We start from the raw sequence: 24,012 nt of genomic DNA on the forward strand, positions 1-24,012 counted from the left end.
AATTGTTTCTAAACATTTTTGTAAAATCCAAGAAATAGCTGCTGTAATAGTATTTGTTACAGGAACACTTGGTGTTTCTTTGACAGTGAGGAGCCGGGCAAGCTCAGCTGTCTGTCTGACCCGTAGCACAGGCCCTCAGCAGCGTGTTTGGGAAAGCAAAGGAACACAAGCTGGTCAGGGAGGTCGGTGCAGTGCTTTCCTACAGCATAGGCTCTGATGTAGCAACACCAACAGGGGTTTTCTTGACACAGATGGTCTAAGCATAGGAGGTTTTATTCCCCCTCCTGGAGCTCTGTCCCCTTCCCCCCCCTACCAGCACCTAGGGATGAAGTAGCTGTCACAGTGTTTGCTTCAACAGTGCAGGTGCTGCTACTCCCCTCTGGTTTAATCCCATTGCCTTTGTGCTGCGCTACCCTACCGCACCTGAGGCTGGTACAGTCCTGGCCCTGCTCACCTTGTTCAAGTCATCACTGCAAGATACTGAACACGAAGTGCTGACTGAACACCGCCTGTTCCTGCAGCCGAACATTTTTTTCCCAGAAGAGCGTGATCAGGCTAGCTGGGGCTGCACTGCTCAGATGAGGAACCGTCTGAAGCAGCAGCACGGCCTGGGGAAGAGGCAGGAGCAGTAACCACAAGTGACTGGTAAGCTGTGACCTCCTGCCCTCCCCCCTGGCTGGACACGGGAGCAGCTGTATGCTGCCTGCATGCCTGCGGCCAGGGCTGCTTTTTTGGTTTTCTTACTACAGCAAGTTGTTCCTCCCTTGTTTAAGGCTGTTTGGTCCATGCAGTGCCTTGACTTGCTCAGGAAATCAGCTGAAAGTAGTAGATTTTGTTCTGAAGTGCTTCCTTGGAAGGCAAAAAACCAACGAAGGGGTACTTTTGATATGCTTACTATTACATTAATACTCTGTTAGTACAGGATGGAAGAAGCAAAATGTGACTTGGTACGCTCCTTTCCCTGCAGCAACGCCTTCAGAGCAAGCACACGGTGGTGTGCCGCTGCCCTGTAGGCTCCACAAGTCAGAGTCGGGCATCTAGGCTAATAAGGGGCTTATAAGGAAGACGATGACTGTGCCACCCCAGCAGAGTTAGTGCGCACTCTCTGTAGAACAGAGAATCCCATTTAAATGCCAGGCTGATGAAAGACTGTTTGTCACTTCCTTAGCAAAGACTGGGGGAAAGAGACATGAGCAACAGCCCAAGACAGAGTTTAAAATCTATTACCAGCTCGGATGCCCAGGTATGGATTTTTGGTTTTCACTGTATCCTCTTGCAGAAATACTCCTGCCTGGACTACCTCCTGTAAAGCTCCACCTGAATCTGAGAGTAGGCAGCGTCAAAGAACATACACAATATCTTATTTGAAGAGTTTTTTTAATATTAAAGTCACTATACTTTAAATCAACAATGACATATACTAGAATTCCAGTGTATTTTGTTTTAACACATACTTCGGAGAGGGGAGGCCGGACTGTTTTGTTGAGTGCTTTACTGTCTGCTAAACACAGTCAAGGAAGTAACTGTTCAGAGTAGCAGATGCAGGTCAGGGCTCATGCAGAAGTTAAATGGTTTCCTGTTCTGAGATGCAGTCAAACACTGTCTGTTTTTTTAGACCTTGACTACTACGAAGTTCACTTTCTGAACACGAGTGAATTCTCTCCCTTCCCCCTGCTCCCCCCATATAAGAGGTAAGCTTGTTAAATGTGGAATAGAAAAGCATGAGTTTGTTAGACCTGTCCTAGAGTTAGCTCCTTTCTGAAGTTCAAAAGCCAGTTCACTAAGCTGTTCTCCAGCCATCATTTTTCTGGAAGAAAACATACCTGTTTTGCATCTTTTAATTGCTGATTGAAGTTTAATCCAGTTATTTTCTATCCCTTCTGCTATGAATAAATGGCAGTCTTAGTCTCAGTTTATGTGGTTCATTACTTGACGACTCCTCTTCAGATGTCTCTTGCGGATTTTGATCATCCACTTAACACTTAACTTAGCAAAGTCTGCGGCCTTAAAGAGAGCCAAAAAGATACCACAAAGAAGAGCAATCATGTTCCAGGGATTTGCTGTGATAATCTGAAAGAGATTAAAAATATTATTTCCCTTATCTGACTCATCATGTATGATACCTATTCGATAACAAACAATTCAATTTTTCAAACTGTTTTGCAGCATTTTCCTTGACGCTGCCAGGGCTGCCTGCAGTGCCTTCTCCACACATCTGCCTTGCACCATGGTTTTCTGATTTGCTGCTAAATTCCTTTTAAACTAATTCAGGGCACTGAATTATCGAAGACTTCAGAGAGACAGTTAAATGGCTAATTTTAGAGATTATAGATTAAATTTACTGTATTGCTTAAAGATGAACAAAAATAAGCAGTCACATTAAAGACTATCTCCCAGAAGACAAAGCTAGAAGAGACAACTACTGGAAAGCTTTAACGCGACAGCACGGTAATGCTAAAGCAGCTTTTGACAGCAGCAACTGTTTCTGCAGACTTACAGCAAGTACTTTGTATTTCTATTTTTAACTACATTTGGTTCCACAGTAGTTAAAGTTTATTTATGCTTTGCAATTCCCCTCGCACCTCTAGGCACAGGGATGACTTCTAGGATCTCGGATGAAGCAAGCAGAGCTAGGCTTAGGCAGCAGCGAAGTCACACACAGCTTTGGGACCTGCCACCGAGTCTGCAGCTCGGACTGTCAGCACGAGCGCGGTGTCACTGGGTCACCAGCCAAGCTGGAAGGTCGTAAACCAGCACTCTGTGTTCGTTAATCCTCCTGAAAGCTGCCACTGGCTGCCCCTGCTCGTGAACTACGGCCTCTTCGCCAAGAGGGAACGAGCACCCCAGACCACTGGCTCGGGGGTGGGTTTTGGCTGGAAGGTGGCGGAGGCGTGAACCCCATCCAGCAGAGAGGAGCCAGGAACAGGAGCAGGCTCGCAAGGCCGAGGAGGCGCTGGCACTGAGGAGGGTGCCCGGCCCCAGCACGGACATGAGAGCCGGAGTGCCAAGAACCAGCTACCACCTCCTGCCCTACGCAGTTTGCCTTCGCGCTCTGGTTTTGGGCAAGAAAACAAGAACTCTGCGGATTTTACCGGCAATGGACTTTGGCTGTCAGGTAGGGCCATTCTAAATGCAAAATTTTAAACACATTGTCTCTGCACACTTTGCCATTCCACGTTTTCCTGGGGAGGGCAAGTGTATCTGACCTGCCCTTGGAACACTGGGGAAACAAGATCTAGCTCGTGCTTAAAGCACGTACCTGCAGCGCACACCTCTTAATCACCGCGGGGGACTGATCATGGTCTTGTCTGGCACATCATCACCTCTGGCTGCAGCACATCGAGCTAAATTTTGGAATGCTTTTTGTGCATTTGAATGCAGTACCAAATTCTGTGCTAGTAATGGATAAAAAATACACTAGGCTATTTTTATTGTTCTGATTTAAGCCTAGGTTTCTTGCTTGTGAAATAATAAAAAAGAAAAATCATTAAATCCAGTGTAGCCAAGCAACTTATTTAAGCAAAAAGTTCAGACTTGACCTGAAGCTACACTTTGCTAGACCACAGGGGTCACGTGGGTTTTTTTTAGCTACATGTACCTCTAGCTGCAAACAGAATGCTGGGTGCCACCAAGCCAAGGGAAGGCGTCAGATGGTCTTGACCTCTGCAGAATATGCGTTACGGGATACAAGGGGGAGCATAGGCTGAAGTTTCAGACGTAACCTCACTCTTCCTCTGAATTTCTGCTTGGAGTGAGGTAGCACAGGCATCTGCACACACAAACCATGAGCAGGTACAGTCAGACAACGATTCAAAAAGGAACTAGCATGTTACTCACGTCTTGAACAGTCTGTATAAAAGGATCTTTCCATTCGAATACCACAAAAAACAGCTGGTCACTTGGGTTAGTTCTCCGGTCGATATAGTTGACCACACTGGTCTGGGGACATGAGGGAAAAAAACCCACAAATGTGCAAGTTACACCACGGAAGAAAGTAATGAGTCTTCTGTGCAACAGAAGAGGCTTGTAAGAAGGTGAAAATAGCTGCCTGTTGAGGGACTTCCAATTCAGTATTCCTCTACCTGAAGCAGTAGGCTCCCAAAATATGGAAAGGGAGGTTTCCTCCATCTCTTTCGTTTGGTTTGGGGTTTTTTTTCCCTATTTCTCACTTGGTAAAACACTGCGATACCATTTTTACAGTGGTAGCCAGGGTCTTTATTTTATTATATAGTTTCCCCTTTCAAGGAGGGAAAATTAATTTACAAAAATTATTTACTTGGAGTGATACAGCATTTGAAAAGTTCTCATGAATGAATGCTAAATTACTTTTTATTTACCAGAGAGCTACGCAATGGTGGCAGGAAGACTCTTTTTTGGACAATCAGTTGTAGAATAAACTAGAAGATGCCAGCAAGTACAGAATGAAAACGGGAGAGAAGCCTAGCTCTTAACAATTAAAACCATACTTCCCAGGTGCTGCCCATTAACTAGGTTACCATTTGAACTAGCACTGACAGTTACCTCTATCCCAGCCAAAACCAGGACAGCGGCAGAGAGCTTTAGCACAGTTCCACCAGGGTACAGCTGAGGATACCAGACTGACGTCACAGCCACATGAAACCATAGTCTTAGGAACTACAGTCACGAAAGCGTTAGGCCTCCAAAAAACATTTAAGTTTTCTTGCAGCACAGACACCCCCACCCAGAGGGGAGCTACAGGGGTTTGTACACAGGCAATAACACCGATTGCACTGCCCCCCACCCCGCTTGCTAGGGGACAACACGAGCTGCTCAAGAGCCAGACAGTTCCCTAACAGCAAGGCACCGTGGCGCGTTACAGCTGAGCAGGTGACGGAAGGACCTCTCCCTTCTCCAGTCCTCAAAGCAGTATTTACATCTTGGTGTGTGCCCAAGAGAGTACTGCTGCTCTTCCTACATTAGTTTAATACTGGACTGGAAGTAATGAATCCAGCAGTACTGTAACTTCATTTCAGGGTTGTGACAGGAACGTGAGACAGATGGAAGAAACTGCCCTTTCTGGATTTTGAGTTGTTCCAGGTAAAGGAAGGCTGAACTGGAAGTCCCTCAACAATCAGCTTTCACCTTCTTACAAGCTTTTTCACTGTATGAGGGAGATGACCTGCCACAAAAACCTCCCATCTACCCTCCCTTAGTTTATTTACACATACTTCAAGATTTGTTAGTCTTCTCCACACGCCCTGCCCTGACCAGATGTTAGGCTGTGAACACAGAGAAGCAGGAGCTAGAACACGATGTATGTCCATTCAGAGTATATGGGAGCTTCAACCACCTCCTGTTTTCTGGTCAAACACCTTTGCTGCAGACTGACTTACCCTACGCTTCTACAGCTCATTTACTTAGTGCAGCGTACCATCACCCCGGCCAGTCACTCACGAAAACTGCACACCAGGAAACAAACAGCACATAAAACTAAACTAAGGCACTGGGAACGGAAGAAAAGACAAAGCCATGACTACAGGGCTAGTTAGCAAATGAACCGACTGTGCTATCTGACCTAATATTTATATCCATCTTGCTGGTCTGCCATCTCCCAGGTTTAGATTTGAAAAGCTAATGGACTTCCTTATGCAATCTAGCAAATGCTGTACTGTCAAACAAAGCAACTGCAACTTACGTCTGAGCTATTTCAACTTCTACTGTATTATTAATAGGGATCTGAAACATTAAAAACAAACCAACTAACCCCAAAACCAAACAAAAACCCCAAAACCCCCAACACAGTGTTCGCCTACCCAGATAATCAGTCCATAACTGTTGGATTAAACAGATCTTTAGTCACAAAAAGTTCAGATTTTTGTGGTTCTGAGTCAGCCTTTTGTTTCCACTTTGACACACATTAGACTCGGGCACACAAAGGACTTTCAAAAATCCTACACTTGGTAAGTACCAACTCGCAAGTGATACAGAGCCGTAGGTGATGAAGGACAGACAAACAACTGCTGTTAGTGCTAACGTGGCAGCAGCTGCCTGATGCATTCTTTCCTCTCCCTAGTTTGGGACTTGTGTGACTGGCGTTTGCCTCCTGTCCTCAAAGTGGAGCAGAAGGGGACTCACCTCACAGTCACAGCTTTGCTTTTCCCTTAAGGCTTTGCCACTTTAATGCCCTGTGAGAATTAAAGATAGGAGAACTGAAGTTTCTGCTTCATTTTGATCTCCACAAAGTGCTCTTTCCAAGTGTACCATGGACTAAGAAAGTGTAGTCCCTGACAGATATGCTCTCTGGACAAGAACTGCTCTTAAAATTCTCATTTCTCACTACCGCTGAGACACTTCCTCTCCAGCCAACACTGGGAGAAAGATAAATTCAAAACACAACTATTTTCCTGTCCATTACTGTAAACAGAACAGGAGTGAAAGTCAAACTCACTTCATCTCTAGCTAAGTTTGCATCTTCCACCTGCCTGTTTTCTAGTTTTAAATGATGCAAGAAGTTACTCCATTTTTCTACGGATACTCAACAGCTAAAAAGCCCAAACCCAAACAAAAAGCAGACATCAGAATGCTATAGAGGATACAAGGCTCACATTTATTTCTTCATCCTAATATCAGCCCTTGTGGTAATCTAAGTAATAGCCAGTATTAGAAAGCGGTATTATTTAGACAATTCCTTTGCCAGCTGTTCCCCACCTTGAACTAAATGCAGCTGTGTTATTATTTCTGTGTTGGTCTCTCCGGACCCTTACCTCAGACTACAGGTGTCACTTACAACACATTCAAGGCCTGGATTTTCTGACCTTCCCATTAGAGATGTTTTCCTGACGTGTGTCTCCGTACCATACCAACAACCAAGCACATCAAGACGGTTGCACTTCTACTGAACTGCTTCATGTTAAGAAAGAATGCAAGTAACTGTACAGCCAAAACTGCTCACTGGCACGTGGTGTGATGGATGCAATGAAACAAAAAAAAAAAAGCTCCTGATGTTTCACCTAACTTCCCCCCCCTTCTTCCAACTCACATTGCTATCTGCCCCAAGAACTGGTTCTGTTAAACCATGGCAGTAACTAGTTCTTAATAAAACTAAAAGGTCCCGTAACACTTTTTTTTTTTTTTTTTTTTACCTCTTGTTTGAATTCAACAGTTTCACTACCATCTTCTTCTTTTGTTTTCACCAAGGACATCTTGACCCAAGTTCGAAAGCCTCCAGAAAACTTCCAGCTAGAGTATGAACTTTCACAGTCCTTCATGAATTCTGCTTTTTCTGGACTAAAGGAAAGAGACCATTACTTTACCAGCCAAACTCAGAGCGGCATCTGAACCCTGTAGGCAGGAGAATGTCAGACCTGCAGGCACTTAAAAATGTATTCACAATTCCTTTTATGTTTCAACTACTAAAATTCAGCATATCTAGCACATTGTGAGTAGTGACATTTTAACTCTTGTGCTCTTAACCGAAGATGACTTACCTGGTGCCCTGCCACCCTAGAGTTCTGCCTGGCTGTCATCTCTGGGCAGAAAGGAGCCGAGCCAGGACCCCAGGAAACAGCTCGCCATAACGCTAGACAGCAAGAGATGGAAGGAACAGCCTAGAAGCAGGGCAGGCTGCTTCACCTCATTATGGGATACAAATAAACTGGTTGCAATATAGACATACTTAAAATGCTTTGAAATTCACATTCAGTGCATTCCTGTTATTTTGGAAACGCTATACCTTTGGTGTAAGACTCCCACCTGCAATAACATGGCTGTTTTCCCAATACATGATCAGATATTTGTGGCCCCGGAACAGCAGAATTGCTTTGGTCTTCAATGCTGTGACCGTAAGCCACTTTAAGGCTTCCAACACCCCTTCATGCTGCAAGTGGTAGAGGTACCTCCAAGGCATATCTGGTCTCCATCCTTGAACAGCTGCACAAGACACAGTGAATCACCCCCTTGGGAGCCACTCAGCACTGTGATTTTAGCCACTTTCACATCATCTCTGTGAAATAAACCTGGCCCTGCAGCTGCTTTTTCAACAAGGTTTCATTTGAAATGAAGGGGTAAATGACTGTGATAAATCGCGAATCATTAAAGCACAGCCTGCTAATTTCTACTGAAGATAGATTTCAGGTTGCAGAGATACATCAGGGTGTGCTGGTCCTTGAGACACAAGGGAAAGGGTTTTGACTCGGATTAAATCCATCTTCCTAGGTGAAGGAAAGAGTACACTCTGCTTGTATGACAGAGGGCGCGCATGTCTGTTGAGAGATTAAGGTATTTTGGTCTTTCAGGAGAAAGATGTAAAGAAGAAAAACAGAGCTGAAGAAGCCAGCTCTTGTCCCAAAGAACAGACCAATCAGGAAGATTTGTCCTGTACCAGCACTGACTGGATTTGCACTTTTCCTGTCTTTCTCCTTAGTCTTCAGAATCACAGCTCCTTTTCTTCCTGCAAACCAAGATGCTTTGTCTACAAGGCAGAAAAAGCATGCGCTGCTAAAAAGAATATCATACTGATGGCTACTCTGTACTGTGCTGCCTGCTCAGGCTCAGGTAGTACGCACACGTTCGTAGGAAGGCAAATCCTAGCAAAGCCCTTGCTCTTTACGTCAGGGCTTCAGGTGATGAGCTCAAACACTGAACTACTGTGCATACAAACAGAAAGGAGAAGCACTTCTTGAAAAGAAAAACTAACGCGCTTAGCTACCCATCACAACAGAAGCTATTCCAAGAGTGTTTTAACCGGTTAGGAATATCTTTATCTATTGATATCAAGAGGTGCTTGTTTAGTGATCCCAAAAGGACAGCGGTGCACCTAATCCCACAAGGAAGACATGGGCAAAGCACAGTAACAAAGCCCACTGCCAACTACTCCTCACAGTACAAACCAGTGACACAGGGAGACCTAATGTGACGATGACGGCTTCCCCCTACGGTATGTGGGTACAGCAGCAGCTGATAGAACAGCACAGAAGGGCACGGTGCTTTGCCACTCAAGAGAACATACATAATTAGCACTCTGCCAGCCGGTCCTATGCCTAATGCCTAACTAAATACAGCATCCTAGAAAAGCTTTCCAAACCAACATGGAAAATTGAGGCAGGAAGTTATGACACAGAGCTGAACACTACAGCCACAACTTAGACGGTACGCAGACAGCAGTAGTATACTTGGCCTTCAACAGTAATTGTAGGCTTGAGAAAGAAACATTAATAATATCTTAGGAGAAACTGCGGAGAAGTGATCTGAGAAAGCATCTCCTTGCATGTGCCCATAATCCAGAGCCACTGCCATAGAGTCGAGGGTAAAAAAAAAAGGGGGGCGGGGGAGGAAGGGTTGCATGGTGAGCAGAGCAGAGAGGCACAAGCTTTGCACAAAGGCAAATAATGCAGCTTAAAAATCACACGCAACTAAGTGAATGCAAGACAGGCAAGGGATTTTAAATTGAACAATAATTCTCCAGGCAAGTTTGTTTTTAATTCCCCTTACACCCCCCAAGACAGACAATCTGCAGAGGCTGCACTTTTTTTTTTTTTCTTGTTCGGTAAGTTCTTCTATCTGTTACGCTGTCCTTTAGATGTATGGTAAGATTCCTGGAATACTCTGCACCAGGCTCTCCCAGGATATTAATGGTACCTCAAGACCACGTAAAAATTCCTACCTCACAGCAGAGAAAGAGAAGCACAAGAAGCCACTGTGAGCGACAAAGCCCTGGTCTCCTCTCTGCCAGCACTCTGATAACCATTGCCAGTTCAGGCTGCTGGCAGGGAGTTAGTACTAACTGGCCCAGCACAGACTGGTCAGCGTCAGACCACGAGAGACCGTATTTGTCCCAGCTGTGGGCGTTGCTAACCTAACTGCGGATCGAGCTGTAGCGCTGCAGTGGAGCCTTTTACCACCACAAGAGCCAGAGGCAGCTTAGGCTCCAGCAGAACCCAACGCAACAGCATGAGCCAAACCCAGAGATGGGTGAAACCCAATTCAAGTTCACTGCCTTTGCTTTTCCCTAGATGGGAAAACTCAGACAGCCAGGGGATCCAATAAAGGGTCAGACGGTGTGCTACCAAAAGTCTCAACCCCTCTGTGTTATGATTTATTCCTCTGCACGCAGCAATCCAGACCAGAGATGTGAACACAGAGCTCTGTTTAGACCCTTAAGTAATATCTGATCTGATCAGACTGGTAGTCATCATTTCACATGACCAGAAGTTATTTTACATGCTGCGCTAACAATAGTTTCGTCAGTAATATGTTCAGAGGATTTTTTTTAAAGCCATGTATTACACTAATGACAGCTCAGGAAAGGAACTTGTATTTTTAGCTACACTTTTTTGGTAATTTGCAAGGGTTTCATTATTTCTTTCCCTCCGATTAATATGGTAGAGACAGTAGCTGCCGCTGTCTCAAAAAAACAGAAAAAAAAAAAGCCAGTGGCAGTATCCTTCCAACTCAGGAACCAACAACAGCACACAGTTCAGCAGTGTTCCACGAAGGCCAGAACAAAACTAGCAAGCAGTGCCAGTTTCACGTAGTCTGTTGATGCAATTTTAAAACAAAAGCTGCAGAGAATAAAACCCTTGACACAAACAACTGGACCTTACTTGAGTCCTCAGCACTTGCTGTGCCTCAAAAAAACCCCATAAAGATACAAGTCTCTTGGATGCCATTTTTATTACTGCGTATGGCCGACGCCTGCAGCAGCCTTCACTGACACAATTACTGCTATTTAAAGCAAAAGTGAGCTGCCTGTAGTACCATCCACACAGAAACTGTGGTGTAGATCCAGCAGGACTCTTATCACCGATTTCAGGGGGTCGGGTTTGGATTGTGATTGAAGGCGACGAATACCCTCCACATACATTTTACAGCAGCCTGCCTGCGCAACCCAACCCAACCTGTTTGCAGCCACAGCAAAAAGATGTCAAGATCATTACGATCTCTGCTGGGTTCTAGCATGTATCTCAGCATCTGATAACGCTTCACATGAACTGCTGGATTCAGTGTTAATACATACGCTCTTATAACCAGTGTGAGACACTCTGTCAGGAAAAGCAGTTAACAATGGCTAGTAATTGGAAGATTTTTAGAGGCCATACAGAAACACAACAGTTCCTACAGATATCTTGGTTCAGACTTCCCATTTAACTATATTTAGCATCCACTGATGAACCAGAAATAATTTCTGTTTTCTCTTCTGCTGGAAGTTGGACAGAGCAAGCACAGTCCACACAAGCACACGGTTTCACACACAATTCATAGTCAGGAAAAACCAGACACTTTCAACCTGCCCTTAGCCTGTCCAGTTCGTGCCCCAGGACACCAGGACAGCAATACACAATGCTAAGCAAGACAAGCAGGCAACTTGTGTCGAGCTTGGGGAGCGCTATAAAAGACACTACTGGCCTCTTGCACACAACTGGTTCTCTTACTGTATTACACCTGGACATGCAGATCATTTACTGAGTTTAAAGGCCTACATGCCTTTGCCAATTTTCCTGTTACCAGGGTTAGTTTTAACTTGCATTCCTACTGCCTGCCGCAAATGGGCACAAAGGATGCATCCCCAAACAGACACCACCTTTTCCTACCTTTTCACTTTACTCCAGACATAACCCAGGCTCAGCCTTCACCCTCCCAGCTTTAGTTCTGGTGCCTGCCAAAACTGAGACAAGGCAGCTTCTCTAGGAACAACGTGACACTTCCCCATCTCTTTGGAGATTGATTATGCCATATAACCAGTCTGACCTGGCAAACCTGGAGGCAGGAGGTTGTGATCCATGTTTCTTCCAGGCAACTTACAGGTGAGTCTTACTGATTCGCCTGCGCTGGCACGAACACAAGTCTTGAAGCTAGGACCTTTGCAATGCTGCTTACTGCCGTTTCGCGTATCTAACCTGCCTTTGCACAACGTGTGGCACAAGCGTCTGGGACAGCAGCACGCAGACTTGTGGCTCGCTTGCAGAAATACCGCCCACTTAAGTAGGACATACGTGTTTTAACTTGGGAAGAAACAGCTCTTTTAAATGGCTTATCTGCAAATTGATACAATAAGCACAGAAATCCGGCTGCCGAGACTTGAGCATGCGTAGACCAAGCTGTGTCATGGTAAGCTGGTTCATTCCGCAAAGAGCTGGGAGCCAGATGCAACACAACTGCCTTCTGCTCTGTCTCACAAGGGGTGGGCTCAGGCAGCGCTTGTGTCTTGCAGTATAGAAACAGCTGTGCACCTTGCTGGAATCAGTCCCACCGTACATCCCACTAACCACAGCACAAGCCACAAAACCCGAGAAAAAACAATACAGAAGGAACAAGTAACACCTTCTACATCACTATGCTTAGTAACTTTAAGAGTAAAAACTCTTAACTGTTTTTTTCTCACTCTAAAATATCGATGCCTAAAATACCCAGAACAGTAGCATTTTATGAGGTGTTTTAGTAGTTACAGGAAGTACTTAGTGACTTACGCTCTCTCCTTCACTGAAGTAGAAATGTTCGGTAAAAAAGATAACTGGTCTTTGGCCATCCAGAGATACTGTGACTGAACACTTGCAGTCTTTGTTCAATCTGAAAAGCACCAGTATGATCATGCCCAAGGTTCCAAGAATGCTTTGTTACGATAAAATCTGTTATTTCTCTTCCCCTCCCTCATCTAATTTTGTTCTGCATATGGCCTTCAAACTGCTGCCCCTTTTTCACTGAGCATTTATCTGACTATCCCCAAATGAAGGCTTTCTGTGGTCTCACTGTGCCTGGTATCTTTTGTCTAGCTTTTAATCTGAATCACAGGGAGAACAGAACTGGAATTTAAATTAAAGCAAAAATGAAACAGTTAGGTATGGAATGTATTCTCACAAGGAGGGAAAAAGGTGGGGATTTCAAGAAAGTTTAAGACAGACTCAGTTCCACTCTTGTTAAAATTATGAAGTTGATCAGTTGCTCCAATGGCACCAATGTCAAACCAATACAAAGCAATTTTGAAAACCCCACCTATAAAATTACATGATTCTGTAGAATCTTACATAAAGCTAGTAATACGAAGAAATACAGTTAATCTTTCAACCAAATCACAACAAATCAATCTGAGGATCCAATCTTTACAGTAATTGCTTTAAAAGAAAATAAAGGTACAGAAACATTAGTGTTCTCAGTGCACTTCCTGAGCACGCTGACCAGGACAGCACGCTTCCTGATCACCCACAGCAGCAGACAGCGGAAAACCAGCACAAACCTCAAACTTTTAAAAGTGCAGCAACAAATGGCTGAAGCATAGCTGAAGGGTAGCTTTTGCCACTGAAAAAAATCCTCAGTTCATTTTCTAAAAAGTAAGATTAGTAACCTAAGACATGAGGGAGCATCAGTGCAACCCAAACATTAAAAAAAATATATTTAAAAAAGAGAGAACATAAAAGCCTATCTGATTTTCACTAAAAAAGCCATGCTTTCATTAGTATTGTTGTAGCTTCATCACTTTACATACCTGTTGATGAACTCTTGGAAAGAAGAAAACAAAAGGTAGTCAATAGCACTAAAGTCTTGGTCTGTTCCATTTAAATGAAACTGCAAAAACACCAGTTCCTTTTTCTTCACATCACGAGGGCCTTGAACAACCAAAGCATACTTCTGTAAGCAAACAGAGAGATGGTGAGAGTAGCAAAGGAACCTTCACTTCCTAGTCATGAATTTGCCATCTGTCAACTGTATAGAAATCTAACACCCACCAAGACTTTCTTGGCTGCTACTAAGTACACGTCTATTAAAACATCAAATAAACACCAACTGAATCCCTTCTTTTAGTTTAAAAATAAAGCCTTTACATCAAGATTTAGTGTTTTGCTAAGAAATCTGCTTTAATTCTATCATGGTCCTTTGGGTTTATGTGGAATGACCAGTCAAGGCCCTGCAATCTGCACGCTGCAGGACAATCAAAACTGTTTTGAGCATTAAAGTCTAGGAGCTTTCAGGTCTTGACATGAAACAAGTTAATGTGGAGTCTGATGCGGAGAACTTCAGGCTTCTCCTTGAGAAAGAGGAACATTTTCACAGCCCCCAGCACCTGAAGTAAGCTGCCGAAAGGAAAAAACCCCACACCAACAAAAAATGCCAGCAGGCAGAATACAACTTGGAAGTAGTGCAAGCGTCGTACTGAACAGCAAGCTGCTGCTTGCAACAAGGACTCAGCCAATCTGAACAGGGTTCTACGCGGTTCAGAGGCCCCTGCCTCGGTGGCTCTCCATTCCACCTCAGACTAGAGACTATCAGATCAGCAAGCTTCCAAATGAAGCTACCACGCAACATAAAATGTGGGTTCTTACTTGGTTAAAACACACAAAAAGAGTATATTAGTGGCAGCAATTAAATTAGACTTGTACCTAGGATATCACTTTCAAATATACCAAGGAGCTGCTTTCCAGAAATAAATGGTAGCTAGACAAAAGGCAAAACATGAAGAGGAAAAAAGCTTGACGAAATAGTACCTAGATAGTTTGTACGTTAATGTTTAGTTTCCTTAAAAACAATCTAAGCAATCACTTTAGATACAAATGACTGTATTTAATACTTTATTTTTTCAACATTTATTTATACAGAAGCTAGATTATTTGCATTTTTATGGGCAATTTAAGACAGACTATCATTCAATGTACCCATCTTACTGGCTCACAGCGTTTCAGCATAATGAAATGCTTTGTGCCCAGTTAAGATTCTTCCAAGTGTAACAAAAATAGCATGTAATTCTCAGCAAACATACAAAAAGAGATATCCTATCCTGCTTTAATGAAATAACTGATACTGCTTTCAATCAAAGCTAGATTTACTATATCAAGGGGTATGCTTGCCAGCTCATTTAGGAGAGAAATGAAGTGAGAGTTTCATTGTAAAAAAATTACTTATTTTGTCCCACTCAGGTTTTCATGCTGCACGCACCCACGTGACAGCTGATCTTCCACAACACATATACACACTGACTGGGTTCTTTTACATTTCTGAAAACAAAAGGACAGATGGCTAGAAGCAAGGATTTTTTTACAGCACTTCATAAATATTTTTATTTTCAAATACCATTACAAGCAGGAAACCCCCACTGAGTAAGCTTTGTTCTATGCTATTATTATTATTACCATCGTTTGATTAGTAAAAGGATCTGTGTAGTTGATTCTCTGAGTGGTGCATTCAATGTCTCCCGGCTGACCTGGATTTATCAGAGGCAGAATGTGATCATAGTAATGATGCTTGCAGCTAAGCAGCTGAGCCTTGCCTGGGTAAAAGGCAATACCTGTTTGGGGAGAAGAAACATTAAAGAGAGCCAATTTCTTTCCCAAGTAGATGGATTTTCCTTCTGGGACTTAATCCCACAGGATACTGAGCTATCCTCAAGATCAAGCAAAATAATCAAATTAAACCAACGCACTTCAGCATTTTTGTGGAGCAGGGCAAAAGTGCCAGCTGCATCAGGGCGGAACCCTCGTGATGCACTGAAAAACAATCCGGGTTCACACTCTGTAACAATTCAAGGTTTACAGAAGCTGCTAAGTTTCCCTAGTCTTCCCATAAGCCAGCAGCTAATACATCAGTCCCTCTCACCACAAATGAAATTAATTTAAACTGTTAGGACACTACAGAAGCCAAATGGGATATGTAGTGCTTCAGCATGGGAGTGTCTTCAGATATTATCATTTAATGTACCGAATTTTAATTGAAAATAATGTACGTACTATACATGACAGATCAGAGATCACTGGGTGATCTAATAAAAGGGAAAAGATGCTCTTCAGAACATCTAGCATCTTCTGTTCACTGAATACAATGTCATGATAAAAATCAAAGCCAAACAGTACTAGCTGTTACCATCCCTTACTACTTATATCATTGGCTAGGCAGGCTACTACTGTCACTTGTATGGAAATTCATATATACCATAAATCTACCCTTTCAGACCAACAGCACGCATTAGAAGAACCTCAGTCACCTCAGCTATAAGTGGCTAGCAAAATACAAGGCCCAAAACAAAAAATGTTGTTACGGCACATTTATTATTGGAAACAAGCTTGCTTGAAGATGATCTAGACCAACTACCAAAAAAAGCAAGATTTAAGTTATTAGATACGATCAACTCACAGCTGAGATGATCTGTCCACCAAAATGCAAGATGTCAAAGCAGTCAGCATATATCAGTCTAAAAATGCTTTATCCCTTTCCTCAGTGCTCCACACTTACAGCTTGCCATCTCATCACTTTAATAGCATGATGAAGTAAAGGGCTACATTAATTTAGGTTCTCTGATCTGGCAGGCATCCCTGAAAATACTTTTGGATTTATATGTATGTTCTTCTGCTTCTTTAAATGACATTTTCTTCCTGTTGCTGTATGAAAGGCTCATGTGGAGGGGGGAAAAAAAAAGGGGGGGGCGGGGGGGGGGTGGGGAAGGAAGCCTGCTTTTACAGTCAGATCCACGTGGTCCAAATGCAAGGTCCTACTTATAGAGCTGAGGCTAACTGGCCACACAGAAAAACAACTACAGGAATATGGCAACAACTTGAAACACTCACCTTTCAGCCACAATTACTGGAGTAGTTATTTGTAAAATGTGGTAACACTTCAAACAAAGTATTATTTTTAAATTGAAAACCGACCTATGACTGTTGGAGATGCATTTGCTACTGCAGCTCTATTTATGAATGGTTACTGGATAATTGAAAAAATAATAATAGAACTCCCTATTAAAAAATGCTTCCGTGGCGTAATCCCGCCCGCAAACTGCAACACAGTTTTCTGATGCCACGCTGCATTTTCATGCCAACATCGTTCCCTGCAGTCACATCCCATTTTCATTGCCTACTGATGTAATACCAAGTTGTAAACAATACAGAACAGAAGCAGAAAGTGGCACTGTGGTTACTCTGTGGTTGGTTTGAGAAATTCACCTTCCTTACTGACAGTCCAGTGCAGCACTGAGGTCATGATAGCCATCCTATGTGCTACCCTGTTTGAACAATACAGTTTGGGAGTATTTCCATAAGGAATTATCTTCTTTCCCTAAAAGAGGACTCATTCTAGACTCTGCAAACATTTTTTATCCATGAAATCTTACCTAATGCTCCACAGCTACTGTTATTCACGGTACTGGCGTGAAAGTTCCCAAGATCTCCTGTACACTATTAACATTTCTACGCAAAGGCAACACAACATCGATTAAAAAAAAGAAGTGAAAGATGTGGGTCAAAGCATTATATACACTTTGGGCCCTGGAGAATCAACACTAAAAATTTTAAGCCATTTAAGATAAATGCGAACAATTTAACCCATTTTTTTTGTTACCACTCTTACCAGGTGCATCATACAAGGACACTTCCTTGTAAGAGACAGACATCACTGGGTGCTTGAGCTTCTCCCTGAAGTCACTGATGGTTTGGTAGACAAGGAACACAGCAACAGCCATAAGCAGCAGATAAATAAACAGGAGAATTACTGAAAAAACATTCTTTAGGCAGGTCTTGCTGAAACGCAAAGAAGGGGCAGTGGTACCCAGTTCACTATCTGGAACCAAACAGAATATGGATTAGGACTTTAAAATACAGGCATTTGGACTGAATGTATGTAGTATTCATTTAAAGATCAATCGCTTGAGAGGAAAGTATGCCTCAAACTCTGCTTGATTTAAAAAACCACAACTATTGCTGATTTTTACGATCAGTCAGGTAGATACTTCCTTCTCAAGCACGGGACATAATCCTCCAAACATTGTGCTTATTTTTCACGTATTGAATTTGGCACTTGCTTAAAGACACTGCAGGCAGGAAATAAGGTTTATTTTCAAAGACAACTCAGAAACAAAGTTCAAAGTTCATGAGAAAAAAAAGAAGTCTGTTGATGGTCAGTCCTTCCTCCTGGAAAAAACAACTCCCTTTCCCCCTCCTAGTCTGAAGTAATTCTTATACACTCAGCATATGCATCAGCAGAGAGGATTAATATTCTAACACTCTTCCACAGCTATCTGCATTGGATCTCCACCATGGTAGAAGTCACTAGATATTTCTTACCCTCTCATTTTTGGAGTCTAATTCATAATTCCTTGTGCATACTACATAAAGTCTCACAAAAGGATTCTTCCAATTACAGCTAGAAAAAGACCGACCCAAACCTCTCACAGTCTCCTTGCCTTCAAAGCTTATTCTCTGAAGATCTTCACACTAGTCTCGCTTGTACACAGACACTGCTTTCCCCATACTCCCTGGATTCGCCATTTCTTTTGGCGATACTTGTAAGGAAAAAGTTCATGTACTGGAGTTACAAGTCATGTTTTGATCGTAAGCGATACATAGCTGAACGCACAAAAGAACATATAAAACCCAACAAATGAAAGGAAGTAAGTAGGCATATTTTACGACTACTCTTCTGTGTGGTGTAAGTTAATGTCAGGCCCTTTCAGGCCATGCCACACACTGCCCTTCAACTGTAATGGCATGGTTTGGTGTTTGTTCCTTAGCACAACAAACACTAGCCTTTTAATAAATCCTCTTGAACACATAACCTCTTACAAAGGTCCATGGTCACACACGTGTTACCAAGTTACATGCCAGGAAATGGCAGCCAAGGAAGTTAGGGCATTAATATGCATAAAATTGCACTGCTGAAACAACTACGTCTTGAACAGCTGCAAAACATTTAGGTGATACTCATTTCAGGCTGGCTTACCTTAACGCCTGCATCTGAGCTGCAATAAGCCCATTTAACACTGCCCTGCACCCTTCAGAAGCAGGACTGAACAGTCCAACTAAAATCTGTTTAACAGCACATCGATTCAATATTGCATCTTGCTCATGTAGATCTGGCACAGACTTTGCTTGCAATCCACTGCCATCACAGACACTGCAAAGCAGGTAAGATACAACACAAAGGGAGACGACATACTAAGCTGGCTCAGAACTAGATGTGCTCAATCTTCTTTGATTGAGCACAGTTCATGACAAAGCAATGTTCTCATCTCAATCCTTGGTTGCTTTCAGAAGTGTAATTAAGATAAAAACACAACCAAACCCACACACAGCAGCAGCTTATTAGGCACTTAAAATTGGTAATTTCTGGGTCAATAGTTGTCACCTGGTAAAATAACAGAGCTGGCATCTTCATGAACTTCCATCTCTCCTCCTCTCTCATCTGTTGGATTTTCAGATACTCGCTCCACATCTTCACTCAGCTGTGTAGTTAAAACAGTGGTTCAATTTCCAAACATGCTCTCAACTTGCAATTGCTGGAATTTCTATGGTACAAATAAAAGAGGCTCCAACTAACCAAACACACAAAAACATGCCCCCAGTCCAAGAGCACCCAACATCTGTTCCACTTGTTCGCAAGACAAGAGCTACATTTATGTAGACCTATAGCTAAAAATTAAGTGACTTGCACGTGCAGAAAGACGGCATATTAAATTTAACCTACTTCTACCCTGCTGCTTCAACAATAACATCTCCTTTTCTTTCAAGATCAAAGTAATTGTTTCCTTGGCTGCTTCAGCTTACTTTGAACCCCCAATTAGGACAATGCCCTCTGAAATAAGCAGAAACTTCATTCTGTCACTCAAGAACATGTTTCTAGGCCTAAACAAACCACAGCACGCACCAGCAAACAGACCATTAGCACTTCTTAATAAAGAGGTGCAAAAAGAGTGAGCTGCATTTTGGCAGGTATTAGGGCAAGTAACTCAAATGCAGTCTCAGACACACAGGTAGGTGGGTCATTACAAGACAACAGTCAAACATCCCTACATTTCTGGTACTTATTTGAGCTCACTGTACATATTATTATATATTAGTGGTTATGCAACTAATTAGTCTTCCAGTGTTTCTAAAACAGCAACAGAGACCAGATGTTTTCTTGTTTTGCTATTCAGAGCTCGGGCCCAAACTGCCAAGACACTTCCGTCAAGGTCCAAAGCTTGTCACATCAGCTAGGCATCACATGAGATCATGAAGCATTAGACATATATAGCTAAGTATATCCTGTATGTTTTCCAAATTTCTTTCGTGGCAGTGACTGACATACCAATTACAGCAAGGCAAACTGGGGCATAAGCTTGCAGCACATCATGTGTCACACAGTAACTGTCCAAGCCAAACACTCAGCATCACCTACCTAATTAGGTAAGGAAGATCAGTTTTGCTCCTATTTCAAGGAAAACGGGGGCACTGTTAATGCAGCAGCCACACTAAATGCTATTAAACTTTACACCCCAACTTGCTCAACAGTAACGTGCATGCATCCATAAGGAAGTGCTTTTATTTCACCCAACTTTAATTCAGTATTGAAATAATCATTACACCATTAACAGATCTTTATTTGCACTTATTAGGGAAGAGTCCACTCATTTAATGTCTTCGAAACCTTACATAAAGTCTCCATCACCTCCTGCTGTATTTCTGTATCCATTTCCACCATGTACAGCAAGTTGAAAGTAGCTACCCAGGTTTTTTTAAACACTTTACACATAAATAAAGCATGATTTCCCACAGGCGAGGCATGGAGTGAACAGGTAACTAACAGGTTCATTTGCAGGCTCCAACCAAAGATTTTTTTTCAATTATCTCCATAAAATAAGGTAAAATTAACACTCTGCTCCTTTCTGTAGAAACACACCAGTTCTATTTGTTTACCTGACCCAAAAAAACCTATTCTGACACAAGAACAGTATTCACCGAACCTTTTGGACTGGTTAAGCCGAATCAGCTAAGAAGCCAATTCATATTATACTTACGCAAAGTCCTTATACCAGAGCTGATCCAAAAAGTTTAACGGCAGTTATAAAGTCACTGCAGTTTCTCAGCTGACTCCCACACCTCTCTGGTTCAGCCACAGTTCCCCAGATACAGGCACCTCATTGTGTAGATGTAACACCTGAGGTAAATGAATTCTATTCCTGATAGCAAGGAGATCCCAACATAAGTTTAAACAAGAACACAATATGCAACATTTCTTATCCTCTTAAGAGAACCTACTCTTGGACTCCAATACATAGAAGAAACAGAAAATAACACCTTTCAGCATTCCTTAGAAACAACAGGGGGAAAAAAAACCCAAATGATATCCAACTATGTTTTCTTATCTCTGATCACAAGGCAGAGTTTCGTAAGCTTTTCGCACACAGAACCAGTGAAGGACAGCTAGTCAAAAGCAGGAGTGCTAACATTGCCTCAGGTGCAGTGCGTAGATTGAGCTGATGTCTAAGACCCCCTAAAACAAACTAATTTCACTGCAAATCTTGAACACCTGACCTGACAAGAGGTGAAGCTGCATAAACCCACTGAGGCCACTGAAAGCCTAGCACTGTTCATGGCTCAGTTACCCTGTTCTGAGCATACAGCAAACTGACTCTACAAAGCACAGACCTATAAATCCAACAACTCTGAGACGTATTGAGCTACAGTCTTCTAAGAACTGGAAAGCCAGCACAGCATTACTGCATGACAGATGATTCTGGTTTCTTCATACTTGACAGAATCAAGGCAAATGACAACAGCGAACCTGGAGTATGCCAACAGTGTTCACCCTCGCAGGCCAGTTCTTCCTACATCTTACTTTTGATAAAGAAGTGAAACATGGTGCTGATGCAGAGAGAACACAAATCTGCAGGGCAGTGAAGCTTGTAATAGGATGCAGAGATAGGACAGGATGTCAAGAGCCATAAGTGCATGAAACAGACCTTTGTTCAGCATTCCTCTGAGCTCAGCACGTACAGCTGAGTGAGAAATAACTGCAGGAGCCTGCCTGTGAGTGGGTAGTTCCTTTTCAGTCCTACACATGGAAAAGCACTGGACAAACGGAAGCTCAGAAAAGGCATTTCCAGACATCTGAACATCCCTGCTAGGGGCAGGAGCATCACAGACTGGCTCAGGTGCTGGAGAAGGGATAGAAACACAACTACTACACATACACACCACCTAGACTTGTACCACAGAGTCTGGGACAATTCCAAATGTACAGAGCAGTGCCAGTGGTGCCTGATACACAAGGCAGAAATGTAACATGCATAGTCAAGTCCATAGTTCAGACAACAATGTGACTTCATTAACTCTCTCAAGTACCTCTCCTACATACAAGCTCTTACACGAGTTAATTTCATCCTGATAATCATGGGATAAAACCTTCCTAGTGGATAAAACCCTCTTAAATAAAAGGGGAACTTGTCCATACAGGCCTTTTGCGGGTCCACTGATTCATCACCTTCCAATACCTTCTAGCCCGGCATAGAAACCAGAAGCAGAAACTAAACAGACAGTACTAAATTAAATTGAACATATTAAAACAGAGCCCCGAACTATACATCATACACAGAGGGAGGCAAGCATCTGCATTACTTTTGCCTGCAGGACGCAATCAAGAGCTCCCTGTTGCAAGTCTCCACCGCTGCCGAACTTGGCACAAATAGCTTCTATCTCTAGCTCGGGAGAGAGAGAAACGAGCAAGGAATTCCGGCTGCCGGAGCCTGTACAGTGATATCCAAACCAGGCGCTGCCTCGGGCTCTCGGCAGGACGATAACGCGGCCCTCGGCTGCGGCACCCGCAGCGCCTGGCTCCGGAGCCCCGGCCGGCCGCACCCAGCCCGGACACCCGAAGGAGCTGCCGCCCATTATCTGAACCACGTTGAAAGGTAAAACGTGAACTGCGGCCCACCCAAACCACCCGTTTCTCTCCGGCGAGCGCGGCTGCACCCCGAGGTGCCGGTTCCCCAGCTGCGGAGGGGGGCTGGGGGGCGCGGGGCAGGTGAGGGCACACGCCTCACGGCGGGGCCCGGCCGAGCGACGCTGCGGAGGGCACCGTGCGCAGCCCCCCGCCCCGCCAGGGCTCCCCGCCCCCGCAGCGGCAGAGACCGGAGCCGAGCTGAGCTCACGCCGACAGCGCGTCGCGTAACCGCTCGGCGAGCGGCGACCCAAGCCCCGGGGCCGGGCACGAACCGCCGGGGTCTGCCCCGGCCCCCCCCGGCGAGCTGGGCCCCGCCGCCCACTAGCCCTGCCCCCCTACCTCCTGGTAGGATGCGGAGACCTCTGGTCTTAGCATGGCATCGGCGGGGAGCGGCCGCCGCGGGGGCCGGGAGGCTGCCCAGCCGCACCGCACGGGACGGACGGCGACGCCGCGGCCGAGCCGCCCTAGCCCGGGCAGGGCCACGCAGGCGCCGGGACCCCCCACCCGCCCGCCGGCCGCTTCCCGCCCCGGCCTCGCCACAGCGGCGCGGGGGCTGCTGGGAGGCGTAGTCCAGCGCAGCGGCGGTAACGGCTCCGGGCGCCCGTCGGTGCCGGCCCGCGCCCCCCCCAGCGGGGGCAGCCCGGGGCCCTTACCGCGCCGGCAGCCGCCCCGGCTCTCCGCGTCCGGGCTGCAGGGCACGGCGCAGACGCCGTCAGGCTCGCAGCGCCAGCGGGGCCGGGTCTGGTTCCAGCTCCCCGAGCCGGCTCCGCCGTCCCCGCCGAGCGCTCCCGCGGGACGCCGCCCGGCGCAGCGGCTTTCTTGTGAACGTTACAGGAACGTTTCCCTCTACTAAGCACACAGAAGTGCACCTTGTAGCGACGGGAAAAGTCTTTTCTACACCACACACTTCACAAACTCTCCTATGCAAGAATGAACTAGATCGGACAAGCAATCTAAAACCACTCTGCCAGCTCTCTCCAAGATGCACACAATATTACTTTTTAAAAATTATTTTTGGCTGCCCAAAGCTGTTAACAGAACACCAAAACAACAGACCTCCTTGGCAACCGGACATAACTTGTGCAGGGCTCCTGCGAAGACCCACCCGCGCTGTGCTGGCAGAACGGGGCACTCTTGAGAAGCCAAAGCCAAAACCACAGAAGAGCTGACTCATGAGCCATCCGTCCACAAATACCTACACAGCTATTTTTCTTTCCCAGCATGGAAGTAATTGTTAATGTTTCATCATCACCATCAAGAAAAAGCATGCACAACACTTCCTGCAGAGACGCAACGCTGTAGTCCCTGCTCAGTACATCATTTCCCTATGCCCAAGACCCACACCTCATAAGTTAATAACCAAGGCTTGAAGTCCTTTGA

At 44.5% G+C, this 24,012-nt stretch overlaps 1 protein-coding gene across 5 annotated transcripts; it reads right to left on the reverse strand.

The window, feature by feature from the left end:
• Positions 1-1,360: 1,360 nt before the first annotated feature.
• On the reverse strand, positions 1,361-23,301 carry PACC1 (proton activated chloride channel 1). Of its 5 annotated transcripts, none has more exons than XM_055726081.1 (8): positions 22,972-23,178; positions 19,057-19,153; positions 17,284-17,493; positions 15,078-15,232; positions 13,439-13,581; positions 7,104-7,248; positions 3,838-3,939; positions 1,361-2,070 (listed from the first exon to the last, which is right to left on the reverse strand). In XM_055726081.1, exons 1-8 carry the CDS (start codon positions 23,005-23,007, stop codon positions 1,909-1,911), a joined length of 1,050 nt encoding a protein of 349 aa, XP_055582056.1. In that variant the 5' UTR covers positions 23,008-23,178; the 3' UTR covers positions 1,361-1,908. The 5 variants fall into 5 exon arrangements, with proteins under 5 accessions (XP_055582056.1, XP_055582057.1, XP_005441954.3 ...); XM_055726082.1 differs by having other exon boundaries at positions 19,057-19,216; positions 22,972-23,113; XM_005441897.4 differs by lacking the exon at positions 22,972-23,178 and adding an exon at positions 22,346-22,600 and having other exon boundaries at positions 19,057-19,161.
• Between the last annotated feature and the right edge of the window lie 711 nt (positions 23,302-24,012).

Source organism: Falco cherrug, chromosome 13 (genome assembly GCF_023634085.1).
Source record: "Falco cherrug isolate bFalChe1 chromosome 13, bFalChe1.pri, whole genome shotgun sequence".
Classification (NCBI taxonomy): Eukaryota; Metazoa; Chordata; class Aves; order Falconiformes; family Falconidae; genus Falco; species Falco cherrug.

Coding starts and splice junctions, on each gene's coding strand:
- PACC1 (XM_005441897.4), bottom strand. CDS start 22,580: ATGGGCGGCAGCTCCTTCGGGTGTCCGGGCTGGGTGCGGCCGGCCGGG. Junction 7,249..13,438: donor TTCCAAGAGTTCATCAACAG/GTATGTAAAGTG, acceptor TCTTTCCTTTAG/TCCAGAAAAAGCAGAATTCA. Junction 3,940..7,103: donor CTGTTGAATTCAAACAAGAG/GTAAAAAAAAAA, acceptor TCATGTCCCCAG/ACCAGTGTGGTCAACTATAT.